At 42.0% G+C, this 26988-nt stretch overlaps 2 protein-coding genes across 4 annotated transcripts; both read right to left on the bottom strand.

Moving 5' to 3' along the window:
- Positions 1 to 6092: 6092 nt before the first annotated feature.
- LOC123445337 (probable cinnamyl alcohol dehydrogenase 1) lies at positions 6093 to 9646 on the bottom strand. Of its 3 annotated transcripts, none has more exons than XM_045122310.1 (7): positions 9410 to 9646; positions 8939 to 9042; positions 8466 to 8579; positions 8078 to 8305; positions 7683 to 7968; positions 6659 to 6809; positions 6093 to 6407 (listed from the first exon to the last, which is right to left on the bottom strand). In XM_045122310.1, exons 2-7 carry the CDS (start codon positions 9031 to 9033, stop codon positions 6211 to 6213), a joined length of 1071 nt encoding a protein of 356 aa, XP_044978245.1. In that variant the 5' UTR covers positions 9034 to 9042; positions 9410 to 9646; the 3' UTR covers positions 6093 to 6210. The 3 variants fall into 3 exon arrangements, with proteins under 3 accessions (XP_044978245.1, XP_044978243.1, XP_044978244.1); XM_045122308.1 differs by having other exon boundaries at positions 8939 to 9047; positions 9410 to 9645; XM_045122309.1 differs by lacking the exon at positions 9410 to 9646 and adding an exon at positions 9134 to 9375 and having other exon boundaries at positions 8939 to 9047.
- A 7514-nt stretch (positions 9647 to 17160) lies between these two features.
- Positions 17161 to 18039, bottom strand: LOC123440761 (chitinase CLP-like). Its single transcript, XM_045117310.1, has one exon. The coding sequence runs from the start codon at positions 18037 to 18039 to the stop codon at positions 17239 to 17241; it is 801 nt and encodes a 266-aa protein (XP_044973245.1). The 3' UTR covers positions 17161 to 17238.
- Positions 18040 to 26988: the final 8949 nt, after the last annotated feature.

Genomic DNA, 26988 nt, shown 5'->3' with positions numbered 1-26988 from the left:
TGTATATAGACATACTTTAAAATATAGATTCACTTATTTTGTTTTATATGTAATCATTTAATGAAATTTGAGAACGGAGAGAGTAAACTTTTGGCATGATTTTGTACTCCAGCAAGGAGTATATACGTGGAGACTCCAGGTTCCGGCGACATCGGATCGCATCACATCATCAGGAAGCCAACCAGGTTTGCTCTACCACGAAGCCGGTCTTTCATCGGGAATCCATCATCAGAGGAGCCCGATCGCCCGACGGGGACGGTGGTGCGACGCGATCGCTCGGTGCAGACTGCAGAACCACACCTTGACGAACAAGCCAAGCAAAAAACCGGTTTGCCCCTTCGCTGCGGCTAAAGAGCCTACACACGCAGGAGGTCCTATTCGATCAGGGGTAATAATTCTAAACCTTCCCTTTTCAAAAACAACAATTCTAGGCGGCTGCTACGGATCAAGAAATCAGTCGGATCCCCAGCCATTAGATGCGTTCTACAGAGACGTTGGATCTGGTCAACGCGAGCAATGACCGTTCGTCGTGATGAAGCTTCATTGCAGCGCGGGCGCTGCATCGTCGGTGGATCTCCATTGCAGCCGCCGGTGAAGCTTCATTGCAGAGCTCTCGTCGCCGTCGGTGAAGCTACGTTGCCGCTCGGGGCACTCAGGACCGGTCCTGAGAACTCGGGGGCCCGGGGCGAAACAAGAACATGGGGCCTTATGAAAATGTGATTCAGTACACATATTATGTATGAAATATCCCTTATTTGTTATTAAGATTACCCTAATTTCTTGGTTCATAAATATCCATAGTAAACACAAGTTTCTCGTCTATATTACATTATGTAGGAGATGAGTTAAATATGGAATCATTGTGACTCACATTATTATCAATTGTGTTGATGTCAACATAGACTTATGTAGGATTCTCCTACTCTAGATTGATTAGTTTGTTCCTCCATAGCGACTATCACCGATTCATCGTGGATAAGGTGATTGTTCTCATAAGACTAATCGATGGATTCTTTCTCAAAATCTATCAACTCATGTACTCTCTCCGTTCTTAAATATAAGTCTTTTTACAGATTTCACTATGGAAGTACATACAGAAAAAATAAACGAGTCTACAATCTGAAGTATGTCTATATACAGCCATATGTAGTCCAATAGTGAAACCTTAAAAGGACATATATTTAGGAACGAAGGGAGTATATGTTTTCTGTTATCACCATCAACCACACTTTTCTAGTTGGCATGGTGGTGCTGAAAAAATTTCAGGTAATTCGATACGAGCACAAAGTTACTACATCTATCAAATATCCCTAAAACATTACTTCCTCCGATAATACGAGGGCACTTATTATGGATTGGAACTTTGGAAGGAGTACTGATTCGCAAAATCATACCTTAACTGAAATCGGCATCTCGCTTCTTGACGTTGCTGCGTAAGAATCGACGATTGGACATGTCCGCCTCTCCGCCTGGAGTTGCAGGCAGCAAGCCGGCAGACGGCGGCGATCAGACATCACACGAATCCATCAGCTACATAGGTAACGCAGCCACGTTAGATCCAAATCACGAAATTACGAGAAGATTTTTCAGTTTTGTTTTTGTACTTGGTGCAGCCGTGCCTCGAGTCCTGGTCAAACCATCATTCTTTTCTTCGGCCATCATAATGCCTCCAGCGGTCCAACCTTCTCGGTTGTTATTTTTTCTAGGGCCGATGCCTACATACGCAAGGCCCAGACTGCCTTTATTTTCATGTGAACCTGAGCGAGGCAATGGGATTTGCTTTTTACCTGCAACACGTTGAACTAAGTACGTGGTGGGGGCCCGGGGCGGCCGGCCCCCTGCCCCCCCCTCAGGGCCGGCCTTGGGGGCACTGCGTCGCAGCTCTTGATGCCGCCGGTGAAGCTCCATTGCAGCCGCCGGTGAAGCTTCATTGCAGCGCCGCACTGGCGCGGGGGTGCTCCAACGCAGCACCGGCGACCGATCGTAGCTCCGGCAATGCTTCACTAGAGGGCGACACCAGTATCGCGGGCTCCATCTCAACATCTCACCGGCGCCGGCGGCGGAGCTTCACTACAACGCCATCCCCGTGCATTGGTGCTGCTCCATCCCAGCATCGACTGCCCCTCGTTGTGCTCCATCCCAGCATCCTTGCTATGGAAGGAAAAAAAAGAAAGAAGATGAAGAGGAGAATGAGTGGAGGAGATAGCATTGAAAGGGATAAGATGAAAAGAAAATATGTGGATGAGGAGGACACGTGAAGAGCGACCCGGCGGTTGATCCAAAGTATTTCCCATAATTCTACACCTACGTTGAAGAAGGATGATCAAACCTGCACGCCCCAGGACACTTGCTTCGGTTTGCTGCCAGTCGCACTGGTCCTCGGCCCATCCCGAGAAGTGAAGTAAATAAAACAAAGAGAATATCTAAAATGTTTTAAAAAATGTTCATAGATTTTCAAAAACATTGTAAAAAGAAAAAAATGCTCATGAATTTAATAGATATTTATATTTTTGAAAATATATTGATGAAGTGAAAAATGTTTGCCAACTTTGTAAAATGTTTCTCAAATTCAAAAAATGTTCATGAATTTCCAAAAAAATGAAATTCAAAAAATAAATCATGGGTTAAATATGTTCAATTTATTAAATATTCGCAGATTTAAGAAACATTCCACGAATTTCAGGAATGTTCATGAATGTAAAAAATAATTATGAATTTTAAAGATGTTCATGAATTAAAGATTTGTTTATTAATCAACATAGGAATGTCACGCTCACAGCGAATAGGCCCGTCGGCAGCGCACAACCAATCCACTCCCTGGCATGTGGGGCCACAGATGAAAAACATTCTTGACGCACGAGGCCCCAGTCCTAGAGAGTTTTACCTAGAGATTTTGTAAAGAGGTAAATACACCAATGGTGCTTGAAGTTGCCACATATGTTCATTTTAGTGTTTGAACTTTAAAAATACATTGAATTGGTTCTATAACTTGGCACATACGGTGATAATCCCATTCATATGCGCAAAGTGCGTCGAAGTGGCATCGTATATAGCTTATGTGGCATGAGGCCTATTTATACATTCGAAACATGATTACTAGATGATCCTAAAAAAACATGATTATTAGATAATATATGTCTATGACTAATGGGTCTTGCTCGTCAAGGAAAATTAAAATGAAAAACAGCAACAAAACGTATTCGAACCATCAAACCTCAAGCTAAAGCGCAACCGATGCTGGCCACCATGCGAACTAGGTCTTATAGTTAGCAAGCGTTCCTTAAGCTTAAGGTAAATTGAAACAGCTGGGGTCTTTAAATGGATTATGATATTTGACTGTATATCTAAATGTTTGTATTAAGTAACATTTTTAAACACCTATGGATTATATTTAAAATTGTATTTTATGAATAATAGGTGAATACTTCAAAATAATATCATTAACATTTTAGTGAAATATTTTATTGCAAACCACTATATTTACTACACACTTATGTATTATACCTTCATCTATCTATGTATTTTTCTTAAAATTTATTAAAATTTTAAAATATGAGTTTTCAAGAAATTTGAAATTTGCTTTTGGAGGCCTCCCTGAAGCTCGGCCTCCAAAAGCAATTTCCGTCCTTTCTACACCATTTTTCATTTTAATTCACGTGACAGGCGGGCCTGCTAGTCATATGGACATATAAGTATTCAAATATCATGTTTTGTTGTTACAAGTAGACCCATGCCCGCCACATCAACCATATACGATGCCATGTCAGCGCACTTTACGTATATGGATAGCATCAACACCGTTTTTGCACGTCCGTGCCAAGTTTTAGAACCAGTTCGACATATTTTTCAAGTTCATGCACTAAACTGAACAACCATGACAAGTTCAAACACCATTGACGTATTTTCCTCTTTTGTAAACGCTGACAACTTCGTCACAAAGGGGAGTTGTGTACATGGTGCATTCGCCGGTTTAGATAGGATGTACACGTTTTTTGTTTGTGAGAAAAGGAGTTTGATTCAAATGCTACTTTATTAAAGACGTTCTTGTTCTGTTAGAAATGATTACGTGTAGATTCACTAATCAGCACATGTTAATTAGTGAATAATCATTAGTGTCCAATCACGAACAGTCACTTCCGTAAGGATGCCTATTCGTACAGAGGCGTCCTATCTCTAATCATCTCTATAATTGTAACCGATGTCTCTATAAGACGTCCCTTGAGTATGTATATATATCTTGATATCAATAGAACCAATGGACTAATGGTCCACTTCCTTTCAATTTAGTTTGTACTCCGCAACAGACCCGTCTGGACATATATATGAACTAATGGCACCATCAGTAATCGATGCCATCAGTTCCATGGCGCGGCTAAAGCGCGCCATTTCCTCTAGCTTGTTTATATCATGCCCCTTTGCAATGCTCTTGTGGTAGACTGTATTAATTGCTTAAAACCTTTCACTACCTAACCAGTATCTTGAGTATATTTTGAAATTGGTTATCAGGGCAGTACACAACTTAGGTATCAAATATCTTGTATATTTTTTAATTGGTTATCAGGGCAATAGACAACTTAGGGATCAAATATCTTGGGTATATTTTGAAATTGGTTATCAAGGCAGTGGACAACTTAGGGATCAAATATCTTGAGTATATTTTGAAATTGGTTATCAGGGCAGTAGACAAGTTCGGGATCAAATATCTTGAGGTTGCCCCTCCCTCTTTTCAATACAATGAAACGCAAAGTCTTTTGCATTTTCTCGAAAAATATCTTGAGTATATTTTGAAATTCGTTATCAGGGCAATAGACAACTTAGGGATCAAATATCTTGCAACTACTCACTTCATTTTTATATACAAGGCCGCTTCGTTTTTCATGTCAAACTTTGACTTATAGTTTTGGTCAAGAAAATACGGGTTGTATGTCATCAAAATATATTATAAAAAGGAAAATCTGCCGCTCCTATGTTCAGCCCACCCAGATGGCAGCAAGACTACAACTACAACGTTGGCGAGGCAAACTTCTTTCCAGTGATGCTCGCCGAGGCACGGAATGCTCAAAGGTGGATGGTTGGGCTGCACCTGCACAGGTTCACTGAGGCGTCGGACCTGCTTCAGTCAGTTCAATCAACCTTGAGCCTCAGACTGAAGACTCCAGCAGCTGGGTTTGGACTGACACAAAGAGTTACTCTGCTGCCTCGGCCTACCACTGTCAGTTTCCTGGATCTGCCGCCAACATGCAGTTTGACAAGCTCTGGCACACCACCGTCGAGCCCAAATGCAGATTCTCACCGCCCACAATCTTGCAGTACACGGGCTGCCTCACAATGATCTCTGCAACCTTTGCGGCCAGTGTGAAGAAACGGCCTTTCACCTCGTACTCCAATGCCCCTTCCTGCGCCTGGTTTGGCTGCTGGTCGCTGAATGGCTGCAGCTGCCTGTTCTTGCCACCAATGCCCAAGCGGCTCAATCTAGTCAGTGTTGGTGGAATGAGTTCACCTGCATCCGCAGCAATTTACACGGCATGGAATGGAACCTCTGGAAGGAAACGTGTCCTCGAGCACAGGAGATTGCACGAATTTGGGCTTCTTCAGCCGGCTCTGTCCATTCACTGCCTATCTGACGATGAGGACGATCCAGAACCGATGCCAGATTAGTTTTTCTTTGTAATTCCGGTGTGGGACACCGTTATCACCTCAGCCTATTGTATTTGTTTTCTGCTACTTAATATGTAGGCTGCCAATGCCTAAACAAAAAAAAAGGATGATGCAGACTACAGGTCTCAAGAAACCAGGAAACCAATATAACCTTTAAGACGTATATATAACTTCTTGATCATAAAACATCAAGAAGTTAATTATAAACAACAAGAAATTAATTTGAATTCATAAAACATCAAAAAGTTTATACATAACTTCTTGATGTTTTATGAATTCAAATTAATTATGAAATTTGAAAGACAGGTTTTATGCCCCCCCCCCCCCAACCTCTAAAGATTCCACTTTACTGCTGCCCCACATAACATATGCGTTATCGAAACACATGGACAAGAAAAAAGTATGTGTTATCGAAACACGTGATCAGGAAAATATATCAGAACACTATAGAGGAAAGCCTTTTATTAACAATCAGTCACCATTGTGTGGAAGATTCAACTTATTTTACATGTTTCTATAAGGATTCGAGATGGGCCAATCGCGAACATATTATCACTTTAAAGAGCTCTCTATGTCGATTACAAACCGGTACCTCACATCCCGGTTGACAAGCCTCTCGAGAGCCTGGTTGATGTAGTCTATCTTTATCAACTCAATGTCTGGGTAGATTTTGTTTGCCGCACAGAAGTTTATCATCTCCTGTGTGTCCTTCGTGCCTCCGGTTACACTCCCAGATAAAGTCCGTGCACCTGCAGAAGTTCAGATTGATTATTTTTCGATAAAAAAGTGGAAACCAAGTTTCCACTAAACTACTAACAAGGTAATAACAAGGTTCGAATGCTTATAGGTCCTCAACATGTCACCAAGTTCTGAACCAGGAAACCAACAACCAGTGGTCTGTTCTACGGCATACAACCTCATACAACCATAAAAGACAAAAATAAACAACTTTTCACTCGGAAACTATTTTAACTCTATTGGTAATAGTAAGGTGTTTTACCCAGATTAAGTGTTGCTGGATGCACTCTGATTTCTCCAGGGAAGCCAACTAGTGCCATCAGGCCACCAACTTTCAGAAGCGCAAGATACGGGTCAAATGGGTGGTCACCAGAGGCAGTATCGACAATGAAGTCCAGGGAACTTTTCAGGGACTGCAAAAGTAATTCATTTCGTTATTCTCACTTAGTATAAGCAGACTAAGAAGAATAACAAACAGAATTCAGCTATATGAGTCCAATGTGCAAGAGATATTCTGCAATCGATGCTGTTAGAACAATGCGTCAAATAATTTAAGAGCAACTCTATGCTTATGCCATAAGTTACCCACTGTATATGTAATATTACCAAAAAATATTCTGAAGTAAACATGAAAGGATGAGATCTTTTAAACGAAAAAACAAGAAGAGACCCTTCAAACAACAGAAGAGCAGAATTGTGGTAGCAAAGTGGCATCAATCCTAGTCTCAGAATATGTAGGTCCATTTCATATGTCACAAGTGTCTGCTGAATGAACGGTCCACTTTTCTAGGGAACAGCAGACGGCAAAAATAGTGGAGAGGAAAAGAAATTGTTGATAATGGAAGCATTGAGCCAATTAGTTAAGCACACTAACCGCCAATTAGTTAAGCACATTAACCGAGGATAAATTACACTAACAAAGCAGAGGAATTGTGGTAGAAAAGTTGCGTCAATTCTAGTCTAAGAATATGTTGGCCCATTTCAGATGTCACAAGTGTATCCTGAATGAACACTCCACTTTTTCTGAGAACAGCAGACAGGAAAAATAGTGGAGGTTGAAAAGAAACTGTTTGATAATGGAAGCATTGAATCAATTAGTTAAGCACACTAACTGAGGACAAATTTACTTGCATGTGTACTCCTTTGAAATATGCATTAGGTTACTAGGTTCTAGATTGTGGGGTTTACAGAGCTTGGTTCTTTTGTGCATTTAATACTTGTTCAATTGGAATCTAACATAAGGTAAGGAGATATGAGCTTTCAAGCAGATTAAAGATGTTCAGTACCTCCATCTGTTTTTTATCTGATGAAACCACAAAATTATCTGCACCAAGAAGGTTGATTGCTTCATCTCTTTTCGATTCACTTGTACTCAAAACAGTCACCTTCAGTCCAAAGGCTTTCCCAAATTTCACTGCCATGTGACCCAACCCACCAAGACCGACAACACCAAGTGACTTCCCTGGCTGGTTCATGTTATGTCGCGTCATCGGAGTGTACACAGTGATTCCAGCACAAACTAAAGGTGCGGCCTTTTCCAGTGGGTAGCCATCAGGTATTTTATAGCAGTACCTGTCACGAATTAGCAGGAAATGCAAAATTCTTATACTAGAAAATTGGGTTTTTACTTGGAGACAATCTACACCAAATTCAGAACATCCAGAAGAGAATGCATCCATACCGTTCATGAACTACAACGTGACTGGAATATCCTCCCTTTGTGACAGTACCATCCGTATCAACACCATTGAAAGTGAAAACAAATTTTGAGCAGTGGTTCTCGAGGAAGCTATTGCAGTTGTCACAGTCACGGCATGAGTTGACATATGTCCCCACAGCCACATGGTCACCCAGCTTGAAGCCCTTGACGTCTGAACCAACCTCGGTTACAACTCCAGCAATCTCATGCCTATACCATATTTAATCGTAGGCACCCGGCTTAGCACATAAACCTTTATTTGTATGAAATACTAGCAACTAAATGGGGTTAATGGACAGAAAGAACGCATTAACTGTTTCGCCATCGTTAAAATAAAAATCAAGTGCATACAATGATCTGGAAAGCTTACCCAGGGACTAAAGGGTACACCGAGTCATTGTGCCTATTTTTTGTCCAGATAACATCGGCATAACAGACACCACAATGTGTGATCCTCAAAGAAACATCATCATGTCGTACAGTCCTGGTAATCAGTCATGGTAGCAAGTATGCATTACTAGTAGTTATAAGAAGAAATTAACAGGTTAAGAAAGCAGAGGATCTAAGGAAGCAGCTATTCACTCGGCACCGGAAAGGTCTCTACTCATAATTTGAGTCGATGAATAACTGGGCTAGCACATACAGTAGAAGCCTATATTTATTCAGAGAACAAAAACAACCTATTTAAAGCACAGTTGCATAATGCACAGCATCTATGCGTTTTTTTTTGTGTGTGTGGGAGGTTGTGTCAAGTGCGTACTCTTATTTACCAGTTCCAGAAGGATCGCTCGTTTGATAAAGCTATAAGAGAGTGTTGTTAGCACGTGGTAGTTTATTTATTACCTACGGTTGAAAGTGTGCGGGGAGAGTAGTCCAGAAGGATCTTTTGCTGCCCAAGCACTGCAGTTGCCACTCTCTGTCCCGGATTCAGCAGCCATGCCAGCCAACTAAACTGCGAAAAACAACGTATGGTCAACCAAAAGGAGTCGGATTTATGCAACTTGTAGTAGAATCCATTCGTTTATGTTATGCTAATACCTACTCCGGTTACCAACGACGCATGTGAATAAGCAAGTACCAGTGCATAAGTTGGATTCAGAATGCAGGACAGGTTCGATTGAGGTATGGTCGTGTGGAGAGAACAAGATCTGAAGATGGCATGCTCGCCCACGATGCGGCTACGAACCGAACGGAAGAGGGACCTCCGAACTGATCGATCGAGCAGCGAATGGGTGTGGATCGATGGACCCGAGGAGATGGTAGCAGAGAGTACCACTGAGCAACCAAGCCAAGAGGTTGGTTAGAGGTCGTTACCTCGGTCGGGGATCGGGAGGAGCGGGCAGGGCGGCGGAATCAGGATCCAGCCGACGCGCGCGGCGGGCGCCAGTTAAACTGAGAGCGGCGGGGGAAGAAGCAAGCGTGGTGAATAGAGAAGAGGGGATCCCGTTCCCGTGTGCAAACGGAGGTAGGGGAGATGTGCGGCGGTGGTGAGCGCTGCCGTGGCCGGTTTGACTTGCGGCGCCACCGTGCCCTCACCTGCACTCCTTTCCCCCTTTCTTCGCAACAACAGCGATTAGGCCCTGCTTGAATGGTTGTAAATTTTTACATCACTATTTATTTACACTAGCAAAAAGGAAAAAGGCCCGTGCGTTGTAACGGAAAAAAAATATGACATATACTTTTCATTTACAAAAAGTGATATATAATTTGATTATTTGTAAGTACGACCAAAACAAAGATGATCTTAGCCTACAAAAACGTAGTTCAAGATTTCACATGTCTTTTATTTTAATACGGCTTGCATGTAGATTTAATATGTACAAAGAAACGGTCAAGTGATCTTCAATTTCGTCCCTAATCATGATTTTGCTGAGATCTTCATCCAACAATCCAAATTAGTATCGGTATGAAAGAAAGACGGGTAATGCATTATTGATTAAGATTGCATCCTAGATAATATATTTTAAATTTTAACAGGTAAAATAACATCATATTCAGATTCTACATATTTTTCTAATTAAAATTCATATATAACATGTTAAATTTGAAGTTACGGTTTAGAAGATATGAGTATTTAAAAAAAATATTTAATATGTATTACGTATTTAATATCAAAAACATCAGGATTTTTGCTATAAAATAACATGACGGACTAAGAATATCTATTTCCTTTATATAATTTTTTTATAGCAAACATGCTCGTGCGTTGCAACAGAAAACAAAAATCACCCCCTTATACATATTGGACAATATTTGTAAATTCTTTGACAATAAACAACATGATAAATAGTGTTACATAAAAATGTAATGACTGCATGAGTTTTTGTGAGAGCATTAAACTGTTATATCTACTCAAGTTAAATAGGACAAGAAACTTGTGTAATAGGCATTTTCAAGATAACCAATATAGAGAAGGTATTAATTTATATTGCACAATAAGCTTTATTGTGAAAAGTAACATGCAAAATAATAGCATATTTGAAATCTTCACTTTTTTCTGAGCGATTTTCATATATCACATGTTAGATTTGAAGTTAGGATTTAAATGATATGAATGTTTTAAAAGCATTTGAATTTACATAAAAAAAATAAAGCAATAGGAAAGGAAAAACAGGAAAGTAACATGCAAAATAATAGCATATTTGAAATCTTCACTTTTTTCTGAGCGATTTTCATATATAGCATGTTAGATTTGAAGTTAGGATTTAAATGATATGAATGTTTTAAAAGCATTTGAATTTACACAAAAAAATAAAGCAATAGGAAAGGAAAAACAGGAAAGTAACATGCAAAATAATAGCATATTTGAAATCTTCACTTTTTTCTGAGTGATTTTCATATATAACATCTTAGATTTGGAGTTAGGATTTAAAAGATATGAATGTTTTAAAAGCATTTGAATTTACACAAAAAAATGAAGCAATAGGAAAGGAAAAACGCGCCGATGCTGGAGTCAAACTCAGGTCTGCTAGTGGTGCAGCAAACTGTCGGTGCGTCTGCCACTGGGCTAGGTACATGAATGTGTTGAAACAGAGATGGAACTTTATATATACCAGACTAAACGAACCGTTTTTTGTTTTTTCCACTTAAAAAGGGAGTGTGGGTTGAATACACAAAATGTCAGGGGCTCTTTTGCAAAACCGCCATGACAGACGGCAGAAGCGCTGCGCGCTTTATTATTAGGGGAGATGTGTAAGTTATCGGCCATCTCTTGTTTTCTGTGTAAAATAAAAACAACGGGTCCAGGTCAGTATCTTAAACCGGTGAGAAACGGAGCACACACGTTGATCCAAATGCGGCCTTATTAAAGCAACTCGATCCATTTTCATTTCGTCCGTGCCCATTTTTGAAACGGAGCACACACGCTGATCCAAATACGGCCTTATTAAAGCAACTCGATCCATGTTCATTTCGTCCGTGCCCATTTTTTTTAATCATCGCGAACAAAACAATGGTCCAACACAGTTGATGCTTAAATTTAGATCCGATATGCATCATCGCAGATACGAACCGATGTGTCCCATGTCCTTTCCGCGGCCGTCACAGATCCACCACTCGGCCGCTTAACCACCACCAGTGTCATATTAAATGACCACGCCTACCTTGGGGCCCTCCTGGCAGTGGATGGAAGGTCCAAATCGTCGTTCTTTTTAATGAAAGTGTGTGACGGAGCCGGTCTCGTCCACTTCCAAATGCCCGTCCACATTTGGCCGCACCTGCTCCCTTGCCGGCGACCACAAACACTAGCTAGATAGCCATGGGCTTCTTCAATGAGAACGGGAAGGGGAAGGCCAAGCTTAGCGCCGGTGCGAGCTCTTCCCGCGGCCGCTCGCTGTCGTCGCCACCGTCGTCGTTGCTTCTTGCTAGACGCGGCTTGTCTCCGGCTCAGGAACGGCTGTACATATTAGTCCACCATTCCAACAGTATCCAAACGTCAACCTACCCCATGGTTGGCATTTGGATTCGTAGTGATCCCCATTCCGACAATGCCCCAATCGGCGCGGGCGCACGCAGAGGAGGTTCGTCGGCGCCACGAGGACCTCACGTCGGAGCAGCGGGCGCCGCGTGCCTACGCGCCAGACTCCCCCAACTAGGAGTGCTGGTTCGCGCTAGAGAACGAGGAGGAGCGTCGTCGGGGCGTCCACATCGACCACTTCATCCCTCCTCCGCCACCCGAGGTCTTGTCGGAGGAGCAGGACGAAGAGGCGACATACCAAGCGGCCCTCAAGTTGGCCGTGCAACATGCGTTGGAGGCCAGCAGGATCGAGAAGGATGTCCAGTGGGACGGCCTAGACCGCGCCCTCGCCTTGTCGGGTGCAGGGGACTCTGTCCACGCCCCACTCTTCGTCCCGGAGCCTCCACCGCCGCCCGCCCACCGTCGAGGCCAAGACGAAGCTGGAGCCCACGTCGCCGCCTCCGTCCCGCTTGGGCGGAGGAAAATACGAATGGTGGGCATGGTCCGGGAGTGGGTGAGCGCGCCGCCCTTCCACTACAATGCCACGCCGGAGGAGGAGGCGACCCATCTCAAACAGTGAAGGCACCACTGGCTCGCCGAGGAGAACGCGGAGGGCCTGCGGCAAACGCGATGGGAACAGGAGGAGGAGGCGTAATGCCTTAATGAGGATGAGGAGGAGCGTGCCCGGCTTGCCGCACTGCCGTCGTAGGAGGCTGCATTCGCGGCAATGAGAAGTTGGGCAGTCCACATGTGACGTCTGGCATCACGGCAATATCAACTCATAACTACAGCTAGCCTGGTTAATTGACGAGTATCAATCATATACAATATGAAAAGTTGACATCTAAGATATTTCATGACATGTATTTTCTATTCTAGATGTAATCGTTTTCTCCTCTATTAACATGCATTAGTAGAAAACATGGCTTTGGTTCAGGCGATGAAAGAGCTTTATTCCCGGTTCTATTACGAACCGGGATCAATGGGTGCATCAGTCCCGGTTCGTGAGGCCAGGGCGCCGGTCGAGCCATGGTCCCGGTTCGTCAGACCCATTTGGTCCCGGTTCCAGACACGAATCGGGACCAATGGTCCTCGCTCGTGGGGCACGTGGCTGGAACCGGGACTAAAGGTCAGTCTTCTGTCCCAGTTCTTGCCACCAACCGGGACCAAAGAGATGCCTATATATACCCTCGCCCCTGCCCACCCTCTCATGTGTGGTCCTCCCATTATTTCGGTGGGATGGGCTCGCTCGCCCATCAGAATATCGCCCCTAGCGGGCCCGGGCTCTATGCCCAAGCCGCTACCGTCCATCAAATGTGTTGTGACGGGCCCATGTCTGCCTAGAACACTCACCCCCACCCCGATGACGAGAAACTAGTATCTATGGTTTTTGGCCAGTTGTGGTCTATTCCCTCCCTCCCCCTCCCTCCCCCCGTCGTTCTCTATTTTGAAGGAGTTGTCATGTAGCTTAGGTGTACCAGGTTGTAGCGTGGTGGTATGTTCCGATCTTTCTGTGTTCTTTATTGATAGCGTAGTTGCGTGCGTTCTGCATGATCCGATTATTCTGGAATCGGCTTTATAAGAGGACGACCTCACCATCTTGTATCGTTCAGCTATGTATTGTCTTTGCTTGTTTCTTTATATATAAAGCGGAGCGAACACCTGTTGAGAAAGAGATAGACAGAACAACAATGGTGTGGTATTGTCGACATGTTTTGGGAGATTATAGATAGGGTTATCGTCGGTCGGCATAAGCAAGTGTTGATTGAAGGATTTTAGAACTTACAACACGGACTTGGAGAAGGAGCACCTGATGAGCAGGTAATCAATCATTTTTGGCTCTTGAGAGCAAAGAAGGCATTGTTACTAGGGAAGAAGTCCTCTGAGTGTGAGTCTCTGAGATGCCAATCATCTGTTCAGAAAGGCCAGCCCTGACAGTAGCATGGCCTGCAACAACGTCGTCATGGACTAGATTTCAGGCACCCTGAGGACTAGATTTCACAAGAGAGAAAGGACATGCTATTTTTTTTCTCAGGTCACTACTAGAAAAAGGCTTATCCCCAATATCTCTACTAGTGGCGCACCATGATGGTGATGCGCCATATAGCAGTGGCGCACCAAAATCAGGTGCGCCATTGCTATGTTTTTACTAATGGCGCACTACATGAGTAGTGCATCATTGCTATTTATTTGCTATTTGAAAATAAAAATAAAAATTAGCAATGACGCATCAGTGAATAGTGCCCCACTACTATTTTCCCACCTTCACAATTCAAAAAAATTGCAATGGCGCACGAGTGCAAGGTGTGCCACTGCTTAGTTGGGACAGAAGTTTAAAAGGGCCGGCCAGCCACTTACACCTTCATTCTTCTCCTCCTCTCATCCACTCCATCTCCTCCTCTCCTCCTCTCCTCCACTCCATCTCCTCCTCTCCGGCGACCTCCTCCTCCTCACGGTACTCCTCCTTCGATGACCTCCTCCTCACGATGCTCCTTCTCCGGGGACCTCCTCCTCACGATGCTCCTCCTCCCTCCTCTCCTCCTCACGGTGCTCCTCCTCCGGCGACCTCCTCCTCCCTCCTCTCCTCCTCACGGTGCTCCTCCTTCCTCTCCTGCTCACGATCCTCCTCCTCCTCTCCGGCGACCTCCTCCTCCCTCCTCTCCTGATCCTCACGGTCTCTCCTCCCTCCTCTCCTCCTCACGGTCTCTCCTCCCTCCTCCTCTACTTCCGGCCACACGTGGAACTCCCCCGACACAAAGAACGTACCAGATCCAGGTCGAGAATGAAATTTGAAAAAAATTCAAGCAACAAAAAAGAGCAAAAAAACAAGCCAAAAAAAATGAGCCTGATCTAGATCCAGATCCAAATTCAAAATTCAAAAATAGCAATGGCGCACGCTGGGGATTAGACGATGCGTCACTACTATTTTCCCGCCTTCAAAATTTAAAAAATATCAAAAAATTTCAAAAAAAAAGTTACCAGTGACGCATCTGTAGCACTAGTAATGGCGCACTACAAGGTGAGCCACTGTTACCTGTAATAAGGTGCACCATTAGTATTTGTTACTAGTGGCGTGGTAATAGTGGCGCACCTATAGTGCGCCATTAATAGCAAAAACTGGTGCGCCACTAATAACCTTTTTTCTAGTAGTGATGAAGAATGTTGAAATTGATCGTAGGTTGTTCTTGACACCCAACATAAATTAGCAACATCAAATATTTAAGAACCAACTCGCAGGGCAGCTCTGGATTATTATGGAAATTTGGATGCATTTAAAAAAACTGAGTGTTTTGTGAAATGCGAACACCTTTTTAATTTGAGAATGATTTTAAAAAAGGAAATATTTTAGAAAAGCATGACATTTTTTAAAATCACGAACACTTTTTCTAAAAACGGGTACATTTGATGAAATTCCGAAACAAAACTGGGCAAATGCGAATATTATTAAACACCCGAGTAATATTTGATAAATATATTTTTAAACCTGACCGCTCTACTGTAGCGAATTTGAATCAATTAATGTAGTTAACTAGAATTATTTGAATCACTTAATGTAGCGAACTAGAATTAGTTACTGCAGCGATATTTTTTGTTTGAAAAAAGTGTGCTTTTTTAAAGTGTACATTTTGGAAATGTGCAAACATTTTGTGAATTTCTTAAAATAATTCGGCAACAATAACATTTTTTCAATACATGTACAAAATCTGACATTCAGAACGGATTTTGAAATCGCAAAGTTTTTTTAAATTTTTGAACACATATTTAAAAAATTGAACATTTCATGAAATTCCGACAAAAAAAATAATAACTATGAAAAATTGCTGAATTTTTGAGAAATGTTCGAAAACAGGAACATTTGTTTAATATATGTACAAGTCATGAAAATTCTGTAGAAATTTTAAAACCATGACATTTTTCGAATCTGCAAATAAATTTTGAAACCGCAAACATTTCTCGAATTGTGAAATAATTTTGAAACATGAAAAAAAATTAAATTCGTGAACAAAATTATAAAAATGTGAACATTTTTTCGGCTGTGAATAAATTTTGAAACCTTAAATATATTTTGAATTGTGAACAAATTTTGAAACATGAATAAATTTTAATTTCTTGACAAAAGTTATAAGATTGTGAACATTTTTCATTAAACCGCAAACATTTTTCAAATTTTGATTTTTTTAAATATAAACAAATTTCAAATTCGTGAACAAAATTATAAAATTGTGAAATAAATTGAAACGTATTTTTGTTTCAAATTGTGAACAAATTTTGAAACCATAAACATTTTTTGAATTGTGCAAAGTTTTTCAAATCATAAATATTTTTCGAAATGTGCAGCAATTTTAAATTATTAAAAAACGAGATAGAAACAAAAGAAAAAAAGGGAAAAAATGAGAGAAAAGAAAAAAAAGGATAAGAAGAAAAAAAGGAAATAGAAAAAACAGAACAAAGAGAAAACCGGTTTAAAAAACCTTCTAATTTTTTTGTAAAACCAAAAATAACCAGCTGGGAACCTGTTGAACGTTGAAACGGTTAAACGGGCCGTCCTATTGGGTCACTGCTCCCTCGGTCGTCTGTGCAAAGCCCCAGCAGTTTGACGCAAGGAGCGACAAATAGCATTTGGTTCATGACATTAATTGTAAATTCTGGCTTTACCCCATTTTTTGCAGATGCTTTAGTGTTTAGAAAGCAGAAAAAAAAAATACGGGCCGGTCCAACTAAGCAGCGCGAGTGCCTGCTGCAGGCGCCGTTAACAAAAATTACTTATAACCGACGCCTAGCATTCCTGTGTTAAACCTCCCTAGAGGGCTAATTACTGACGCTCAAAAGAAGGAGCTGATGGCCACAAGACTGTCTCCACCGTCGGGCCGTGCCGGCGGCTACCTGCTGCTTTTCTTCCATGGCCATCTTCTCATTGATGGAGACAAGGTTCGGGCTACCACTAATGGATTCACCATGATTCTGGTTAATTAGTACCCAATTTTCCACATATATACGACAGGTGTTCTAATGTTAGGCTTAAATTCATGTGACGTTTATCCCTAAAGTTTTTTTTTGTTTTTTGTTTTTGCGATAGTATCCCTAAAGTTTTATCTAACAGTGAAAGGTGTGCAATTTGAACTTGTGCAATGTTCACATCAATTTGCCAACCCATTTTGTGCAGCGCGTGAGAATTAGGCATCAAAATTCAGCAAGCACAATGTGCATCAAAATTAGGCATCACAATGCGGTTTTTGGGGTTAAAGAGGAACGGGAGAGGGTTCTTGCGGAGATTGTCGGCGAGCTCCTCCACCGTTGGCGCGGCCAGGATCTGGAACGGGCCGCCGCCGAAGATGGCCACGCCGTCCCCGCCCCTGGGCAGGCACAGCGCGAACTCTTGCTTCAGGCGGAACCAGTTGGCGACCTGCAACGGCAGAGAGTTAGGCAGCCTCGCGAGCCCCGCGACGCCGGCCACGCCCGCCGGGAGCGATGCCAACAACTCCCCCGGCGCGCACGAGCCGACGACGGGGAAGGAGACCGGGAAGAGTGGGTTCCTGCCGTCAGTGGCGTTCGCGGCGACCGAGATGGTGGTGGCTTGGGCGGCGACGCAGCGCCCGTCGACCGGGTTGTACGGCATGGCGGTGCAGATGCACCGCCCCTGCACCTGCACCGGCCATTCTGCACCAGCGCAGATATCCGGGGCGAACATATTGCTGATGCCAAGGCAGTCGTTAGAGCTGCACTCGATGGCCCGGTGCCTACAGGGGCAGTTGGCGATCCAGATCATTGGGCCGGCGAGGTCGAGGAGGAGGAGCGGCACCCCTCCGTCCTTGATGGCGGTGGTGTAGAGGGAGGTGGAGGCGTCCTTGTTGACGCGCGCCACGAGGGGCGACCAGCTGCTAGGTTGAGCCGCTGCGTTGGGTGGCGACGTCGACCCCAGTAGCACCACCAGCGCCAGCAGCGCAGCGGCCGCGCCGCGGCGGCGCTGCGACATGTCACGAGCTTGCATGGAGTAATGGACTGATATATATATATATGTACGTGCCGATGGATCTGGCCGGGTTTTGATCACCGGCGCGGTTGCGTTTATATAGTTACAGAAGAAGAGGAGGAGGAAGAGCGGGGTTGACTGAGTTTGCGTAGGGCGAGTTGGGGAGGTACACAAAGACACAGACGGTGATCAATATGCTCCAGTTCCCGATCGACGAATCGCGTCGACCAACGCCATCGAGATTCCAGCGCAGCGTCGTCAACCTCCAGTTAGTTAATTAGCCACGTGCACCTCGTACGTTTGCTCGAGCTAGGCGTCGAAGCTGCAGTGCAAGCTCCGGACCCGGTCATGGAGAGAGATCCTGCATATCACCGTCCCCGAGCTTGCTACTTGTCCCCGTCCGCTGTGAGCTCCGGTAGAAGTGCATGAGCCGCGAGAACACACAAAACTGATCAGTTAAGCCCAAGAGGCCATGCCAGTCGATCAACACTGATGATTTACCCTCTGAGAGTTAACCTTGTTCTATAGGTCTAGTCTGAACAATGCTACACAAACGTACGCATCGGGTATTGTACTTTCCTGTTTCTATATGGGCTATTGTATTTTCCTGTTTCTATATGGGTTGTAGCGTTTTTTTTTCCTTTTCTTTTTCCCATTCCATTATTTGTTTTAACTTATGAACTACTCCCTCCGTCCCAAAATTCTTGTCTTAAGTTTTTCTAGAAATGAGTGTATATAAACAATAAAATGTGACTAGATACATTCATATCTACTCCCTCCGTTTTAAAATATAAGACCTTTTAAAGATTACATTAGAAGACTACATACGGAGCAAAATGAGTGGATCTATACTCTAAAATATGTCTATGTACATCCGTATGTAGTTTATAGTGCAATCTCTAAAAGGTCTTATATTTAGGAACGGTGGAAGTAGATAAATCTAAGACAAGAATTTTAAGACGAAGGAGTACTTTAAAATATTTTTTTTCTATTTCTATTTTCTTATTTTTATGTTCTATTATTTATTTATTTAATTCATGAACTACTTTCACTTTGTCATTTGTTTGCTTTAAATGTTGTGCAAATCTTGATTGCGGGTTGTTTGTTGTGCCGTACGTCTCGTAGCACATCATTTGATATATGTGCTTATGAGTCATGTTCATTGATGTTGTGTCGTGTTTTTTGTTTGTTCATTGTGAAGCAAAGAGGTCCGATCGATATGACTCTTTTAGTGGGCCGTTTTTATGTCTTGGGTATTGATTTATTTCATTGGCTGTGGTTTTTATTATGAAGCGTGATATATCCCTGGAAATCCCTATTTAGCGTCACAGGCGTCCGTTAACATGCATTTTCGCAAACGGGCGCCTGCAGCTGCGCTATCTGGGCTTTTGCTCGCTTCCCGTCCAGCGAAAAAAGGATGGTCCAATCGATATGACTCTTTTAGTGGGGCGTTTTTATGTCTTGGGTATTGATTTATTTGATTGGCTGTGGTTTTTATTATGAAGCGTGATATATCTCTAGAAATCCCTATTTAACGTCACAGGCGTTTGTTAACATGCATTTTCGCAAACGGGCACCTGCGGCTGCGCTATCTGGGCTTTCGCTCGCTTCCCGTCCAGCGAAAAAAGGATGGTCCAATCGATATGACTCTTTTAGTGGGGCGTTTTTATGTCTTGGGTATTGATTTATTTGATTGGCTGTGGTTTTTATTATGAAGCGTGATATATCCCTAGAAATCCCTATTTAACGTCACAGGCGTTTGTTAGCATTTTCGCAAACGGGCACCTGCGGCTGCGCTATCTGGGCTTTCGCTCGCTTTCCGTCCAGCGAAAAAAGGATGGTCCGATCGATATGACTCTTTTAGTGGGCCATTTTTATGTCTTGGGTATTGATTTATTTGATTGGATGTGGAAACAGTTCCACTTGAGGGACTTGATGTGCTAATGAAGGTGGGTTTCTGTTTATCAACTTCTCTTTCGACTTTACTAATTTCTGTTTTTCTGTTTTTTCTTTTTCTTCATTTTTTCTGTTTTCTGTTTTCGTTTTTCGGGTTTCTTTCTTATTTTTCCTTCTTACACGTTCGATGATTTTTTTTCAAATTTGATGATTTTTATTAAATCCATCCATATTTTGATTAATTTACGAATATTGTTTTTCAAATTTTATAATTTTTTTTTCAAATGAGACTGTTTTCAAATTTGACGATTTTTTTCCAAACTCGATGAACTTTTTTTCAAATATGATGAACTTTTTTCCAAAGTGGGTGAACTTTTTATTCAAATTTGATGAAAAAATTTCAAAATCGGCGAACTTTTTTTCAAATTTGATGATTTTTTTTCCAAAGTCGGTGAACTTTTTCAATAAAAAATCAAAGTTCGATCAATCTACAAATTTGTAGTTTCCCTGTTTTGTAAATTCATGAACAATATTTAAATTTCGATGAACTATTTACAAATTGATAGAATTTTTTAAAATTTGTAGTTTTCTTATTTTGTAAAGTCATGAACAATCTTTCAAAGTCAATGAACTTTTTGCCAAAATCGATGAAATCTTTTCAAAAGCGATGAACTTTTTTTGTCATAGTCGATGAACTTTTTGCCTAAACCGATGAACTTTTTTTAAAACCTGCAAACCTTTTTCAAAATGATGAACTTCTTAAACATTTTCAGAAAGTTTTTATAAAACGGGTGAACTTTTTTAAGTTTTTCAAACTTTTCTTGAAAAGCGATGAACTATTTCTCAAAATCGATGAATGTTTTTAAATTCATGATTTCTTTAAAAAAATATGAACTGCAAGTGATAAATAAATAGCGCGGATATACATATTATCACAAGTAGAAAATTACTAAAATTACTAAATAAATAGCGCGGATATACTAAAATTACAAGTGAGCAATGGCTGTGTTGGTTAGCTAAGCTCGAACAAGGACGTGGCGATGTGAGTTCAATTCCTGGAGAATCCATTTTTTGCCTTTTTTTTTGACAATTTTGAACGCTTCACACAGCCTTCGTGGGCCGGCCCAACAATGCATTGCAGCGGGCGTCATCTACCTGTTCGGGCGCTTAAGGCGCCGAACAAGAGATCCCTATATCCCTTTATTCTGTGTTTTTGTTTATTCTGGTTCGATTGTGTAGTTAGAGGAGAGCCCAACTAGATTTTTTCTTTCGGATTTGCTAAACCTCTTCTAGATGAGATTTAGCGATGCCTCATCTAAGTCTATAACCATTTGATTGTTTGCTTTAATTAATATTCCCACAAGTTTGATTATTGGAGCCTGGAAAAACTCGTTCCTTTTGTCGAGCATCCCTTTGTCCTGTTTTGTTTTATGTCGTGATGTTATCGCGTTTTCTTTTCACACAGGCCGATATATGTCGTCCATTCGAGGCGCCACCTTTTTTTTTGTTTATTTTCCCTATGTATTTGTTCCGGTCTGGTGGAGAATTTGAGTCCATCCCGATTCGTAAATAGGTTCATGGGAAAGTTCACTCTCGACTCGTAACTGGACATGTGTTTTGTTTTCATCTCCATTGGAAGTTAAGGCTCGATTTGCAACTGCGCTCGTAGTTTGTTATCTCTATTATTAAAGGAGAATCTGTCGTCGTGATGGTTCGACCTCTCCCTTATACGTAACTTCTACGTGCGAAAAAAAACAGACCATCTCACAACGCCTCCGCGCACGAGAAAAAAAAACACGTACGACCTCCTCACAACGCCTTCGTGCACAAGAGAAAAAAAACACGTACGCACGTCTCAACTCCCACCTCTCCCTCCCCTTTCCCAAATCCCCTCGCTCTCAATCATGCATCTCTGAAGATAGGAATTGCCGCCGCTGCCGCACGCCTCCTCCCGCCTACGTCGACCTTGAGCGGTAACACACTGCATCCAAACATCTATAGTAGAGATTGGATCGGTGGATCCGCATCTCATCCCACGAGGAGCTCGACATGGCGGGGCGACGAACAGGAGCGGCGCGGTGCATCGACAATAGGTCAGCAGCGACGCACTACGGCCCAGGTAATGGCATCCCCTTACCCTCGCTCCACCACTTCTTCTCCCCGTATCATGTACTCCCGTACCCCCCCCCCTCATTCTTCTCTCCCATGGCAGGGACAAACGAGTGGCAATGGACTGGTGGCAGATCGGTTGTTGGCGTAATGGACGAGGGGGATGGTAGGACCATGGATGAAGCACGTAGACGAAGGAGGTTGCATACATGTATTATGGTTTGAGGTTTGCCTTTTACCTAGGGGAATACTTATAGCACTGAATTTATGAATGTAGACTATGTTTACTTATTGTCGCAATCTCATGTATAGGTTGGGCTCATTCTTAAACTGCCAAAACACCCATGGATAGAAATCACTCTGGTTTGCTATTTTGTTGTGGAAACTTGTTGTATGTGTGAATTTATTTGTGCTCTCGGTCTCAGGGAGCATTGAGCCTACAAAATGTTGAATGGTCATGATGTTGCTATAAGCATTTCATTTGATTATGTTTTCACCTGAGGAGTTCATGATCTATTGAACATGAACATCAATTATTTGTACCGCTGAATCTATCTTATTTTGGTTGTGTTGATGGCAGGACCAAGTGAGAAAACACAACAAACAAGTTCAACTCGGGAAAGAGCATCAAGAGGATGAACTCGCTCGGTGGCTTGTATTACGTTTTGTGGTGGAGCAACATAGAAATCTCTGTTTCTTCATTATTTTTTTCTTATGGTTTATTTTTCATATGTTAGATTGGCAAGAGATGGGGTACCAGGAGGAGGCTTCAAAATCAGTGCGAGTGACAATGACGGTGTACATGATGAGCGAGGTGGCAGCGGCCGCCGCAACAATGTTGTACTCGTAGGCCATGCTTTCTGAGCTCGAGAATGCCAACAACTCAGTACTTTTGCAATCGTGTATTCATGTTCATCGACAAGTTGTCCATACAACACCTTGGCGTCAACAACCACGGCCATGATGATGCCGTCGTGCTGGCCGACGACCCTGCTTCCATGCACTGAGTAGTCTACTGATTTGAGATGACCGTGAGGGCTGCTGGGCTCAAGGGGTTGCTTCCACATGTGGTGGCAACCTGGGTGAGCTGGTATCTCTAGCCTGGTTTTAGTGCTCTGACAGCAATTAGCAATGCTAAAGTTGAGGCCAAACGGATTTGTAAGAAGCGTTCCTTCAAAATTGTACACTAAACTGCTTGTGCATTTCATGCAGGTTGGCACTCATCTTGGAGCAGAACTAAATGGAAATCAACCGCAAAACACAACCTGCATAGTGGTAATCTAATCCTAGAATCAAGCTTCATTTATTATATATTTATTAGTGGTTCCATGGTTTTATATACTTTGTACTATATTTGACTGTAACATATAACCTGGGATTTTAAGTGTGAGCATAGTTGATATGGGTTACAATTCAAACTTACATCGTTCTACTGAATAGAAAAGGTGTCTTCTGATTGTACTAGAAATTATTAAGAGATATAGTAACTTTATTATGTAGCAATCTGTTAATTTAGAAGTGATATCTTCCCCTAGCTTTGAAGTGAATGCAAATCTCGGTGTATACTCTTATCCAGTGCAAGCATCCGTAAGTGAAACTTCTGAAACTTTAATCTTGTCAAAAGAATATTGGAAAGTACTTTTTTGCATTAATTTTCTACTCCATTTGGTACACCATGTTAAATAAATTTGATGCAAATTGTTGTTGGTTCGGTTTTGCATGCTCCTCCTGCCTAGATCACAAGTGTCTATGTCAATATATTCCTTTTTTTCTATTTTAGAAAATACACTTCCCACCATGGAAGTGACATGTCTTATTCCCCAGAATTGGTTTAGTTTGAGTTGATACCATTTTTTTTCTTTTCCATTGGTTATCAAAATCTCCTTGATTTGTAGATCGTACCTTCTGCGAGACTGTTTTATTTTCTTCATTGGAAGACCTATGTAATACATGATGTCATTTTTTTGTAATAGAAACTTCATATTTGCTTATAGTTTTGTTGGTGTTGTTTTGCTCCTGATTCCTCAATTCGAATAGTAAGTTAGAATTATGATACAGTATGATATCTTTCTTTTGGGAATATCAAATGAGTAATTTCAACTTCTAAGCACACATGCATTTTGATTGCTCTTTGTGAACCAGAACATAAGAAAACCAAGAGTAGCCACTGTAGTTAAAGTTTAGCCAAATTGACACAAGTGTTTTTTGTCATGTTCAATGATATGCATTTCGTTAGCTATTGTTTATTGCCAATGCTCGATGTAGTGACACTCCAAATGTAAATGAAGTGATCAAAGTGGATGATTCTCACCATATGGCTTGATTACCGTAAAATTTACTACAAATCTTGACCTCTGTTGTGTTACGGTAATTTCCTTGAGATTGTCTTATTAGCATGCTATCTTTTTACAACCTAACAAAAATGGGTCAATTATTGAACTTGAGACAACAATGGAGCAACATCGGATGAACTAGAGATGATCATTTGGACTGTGCACGGATGTCCTGTTAGGTCTAATGGGTCTGGCTTAATACATCTAACAACCACATGTTTTCATTCTTTATGATGACTGATCCTTGTAAACGCCTACGCTGCACCCGTCTTGCTGTTGTTGTTCTGCGTTGCACCCGTCTTGGCCTCCGGCGGCCATGGTGGGCTGCACCCATATCGGCCTTGGGTGGCCATGGTGGGGTGGCGTAGGGAGGGGGGCAACGAGCAATGGAGGCCTCGGTGGGAGAGTGCAAAGGCTCGGCGCCAGAGTGCACATGCTACCAAATTGTGTGATTGAAGAACACTTTTGCTTGGCTTGAAGGGTGAGTTCCTCTCTTTCTTCTCTTTCTCTTTGGGTTTTTGTGCACATGCTACCAAATTATGTGATTGCGTTACATATCAGCATGTTTCACTATTAATTTTAGAGATATTTCCAGCACAGGATTGACGCTTGCTCCTGTTTTTTCATTCAGAAGGTTGCTACACTTATGTACTCCCTCCATTTACTTATACAAGGCCACTATAGAATTTTGATGGTATTACATTATTATTGTGTGTTGTGTCCAGAAGGACTTGTGTGTGCTTTCACACCACTGTATTGTTTTAATTTTGATATCCCGCTTGTCAACCATTTTGCTAAATTGTTTGTATTGTTTCCTAACTCTAAATTACCGCTTAGGTGCACGGCCAGGGCCATCTCAAGTCAGCCTGGGCTCATTTCTACTGAAAGTGATGTGCCCAACAAGAAACAATTGTTCCTTGGAAGGTAAATGCAAAAGGAGAAAGAAATAACTTGCTACAGAAATTGCAAAGATTCTTGTGGTTCCATGCAATCTGCACAACAAGCAAAAGATTCAACCCAGCCAGCCCTGCATTAGCGCACGAAGAGCAAAAGAAAGCTTAGCTTGTGATTGTCTTGGTTGTTATGTGTTTATTGAAAACTATTCATGCGCTCAGCCCGTCGTGTGAGCTTTTGCATATTGTTTATCCAAGCTCCATTTGGAAATTGTTTATGTACTCAGCTCATCATGTGAGCTTGTGAGCTTTTCTATTGTTTATGTGATGTATCATGTATGTATGTCTCCTGGAGGTACTTTATATGAAACTAGATGATTACGATAGTTGAGGATGTTAGTTGATGAATTATGTGCATATGTTGAAGATTTTGTAGTCATGTTGTCATGGTACTACATGAAATGTGTGCATAGATGAATATATGAATTGTTTACAGGGGATATGACATCAAACACAGGAGAGGTTATGCCCAGTTTTTTTAAAACTAAAATCCAATGATTTATCTCTATTTTTATAACATAATTTGTTCACATACTGCACTAGGGGTAAAACGGTCTTTTCAAGTCTGACTTAACACAGTTCATGGTCAAAACTGAAAGAAGTGTTGGGAACAAATTGAAGTTTGAGTGCCAAAAGGGAAGAATTTTTTAAGGCCAAAAAGGGAAGCAAATTTTAAGGAAGGGCCAAATAAGGAATTCTCTCTGAAGTTAGTGACGTTCGGAATGACTTTGGCAATTTTCCATACTTAGAGAGAACTCATGCAAATTTGGAGCGAATCTGGGAATAGCAATGGTAGTTTGGTGGACTTGGAGAAAACATGGCAGAATTGGCACACGGGTGACAACATATCAAAGCGACATCACAATGACCAAGGAGGTGTAGCCCAGGACTCGCCATAGATTCATTTGTTAGCCCGTGGCAACGCACGGGCATTCAACTAGTTGTCCTAAATGCAAGAATTTGTCCCAATTGCAAGTCTGTCCTCGCAACTAAGCCCGCAGTTTGTTTCATCCAGTTACAAGTCCATTCTTGACTCATAACGGGGCTTGTAGTTTCGTAATTATGCCAGTTGCAAATCAACCTTCAACTCACAACTGAATCCATAGTTTTGTTATTGTCCAAGTTGCAAGTGCACCCTCATCTCGCAACTCATATCGTAGTTTTGTGTAGTTATCCGAGTTGCAAGTCCACTCTTGACTCGTAACTGATATCATACTTTTACATAGGTGTCCTGGTTGCAAGTTCATCCTTGACTCATAATTACACGAGTAGTTTGTTTCATTCTAGTTGCATGCCCACTAGTGACTCGAACTCGACATGTGTTTTGTTTTCCATCCTAGTTGCAGGTCCATCCTTGACATGTAAATTGGCTCATATTTGTTTCTTCTTAGTTGTAAGTCCATCCTTGACTCACAACTCGGCTCGTAATTTCGTAGTTGCCCCAGTTGCAAGTTCATCCTCGACTCGTAACTGAGATCGTAGTTGTCCGAGTTGCAATCCCACCCTCGACTTGCAACTCAAGCCTACATTTTTTTCCTTCATCAGAGTTGCAAGTCCACTCTTGACTCACACCTAGGTCTATAGTTTGTTTCATCTAAGTTACAAGTCTAACCTTGACTCGCAGTTGTGCTCATAGTTTCATAGTTGTTCAAGTTGCAAGTTTACCCTTGACATGC

This window comes from Hordeum vulgare, chromosome 3H (assembly GCF_904849725.1).
Source record: "Hordeum vulgare subsp. vulgare chromosome 3H, MorexV3_pseudomolecules_assembly, whole genome shotgun sequence".
Classification (NCBI taxonomy): domain Eukaryota; kingdom Viridiplantae; phylum Streptophyta; class Magnoliopsida; order Poales; family Poaceae; genus Hordeum; species Hordeum vulgare.
Note: the sequence above shows the minus strand (reverse complement) of the source record. Positions and strands in the feature narration are given on the sequence as shown.

Coding starts and splice junctions, on each gene's coding strand:
- LOC123445337 (XM_045122310.1), bottom strand. CDS start 9,033: ATGGCTGCTGAATCCGGGACAGAGAGTGGCAACTGCAGTGCTTGGGCA. Junction 8,306..8,465: donor GTGTACCCTTTAGTCCCTGG/GTAAGCTTTCCA, acceptor AATATGGTATAG/GCATGAGATTGCTGGAGTTG. Junction 6,408..6,658: donor TCCAGCAACACTTAATCTGG/GTAAAACACCTT, acceptor GAACTTCTGCAG/GTGCACGGACTTTATCTGGG.
- LOC123440761 (XM_045117310.1), bottom strand. CDS start 18,039: ATGCAAGCTCGTGACATGTCGCAGCGCCGCCGCGGCGCGGCCGCTGCG.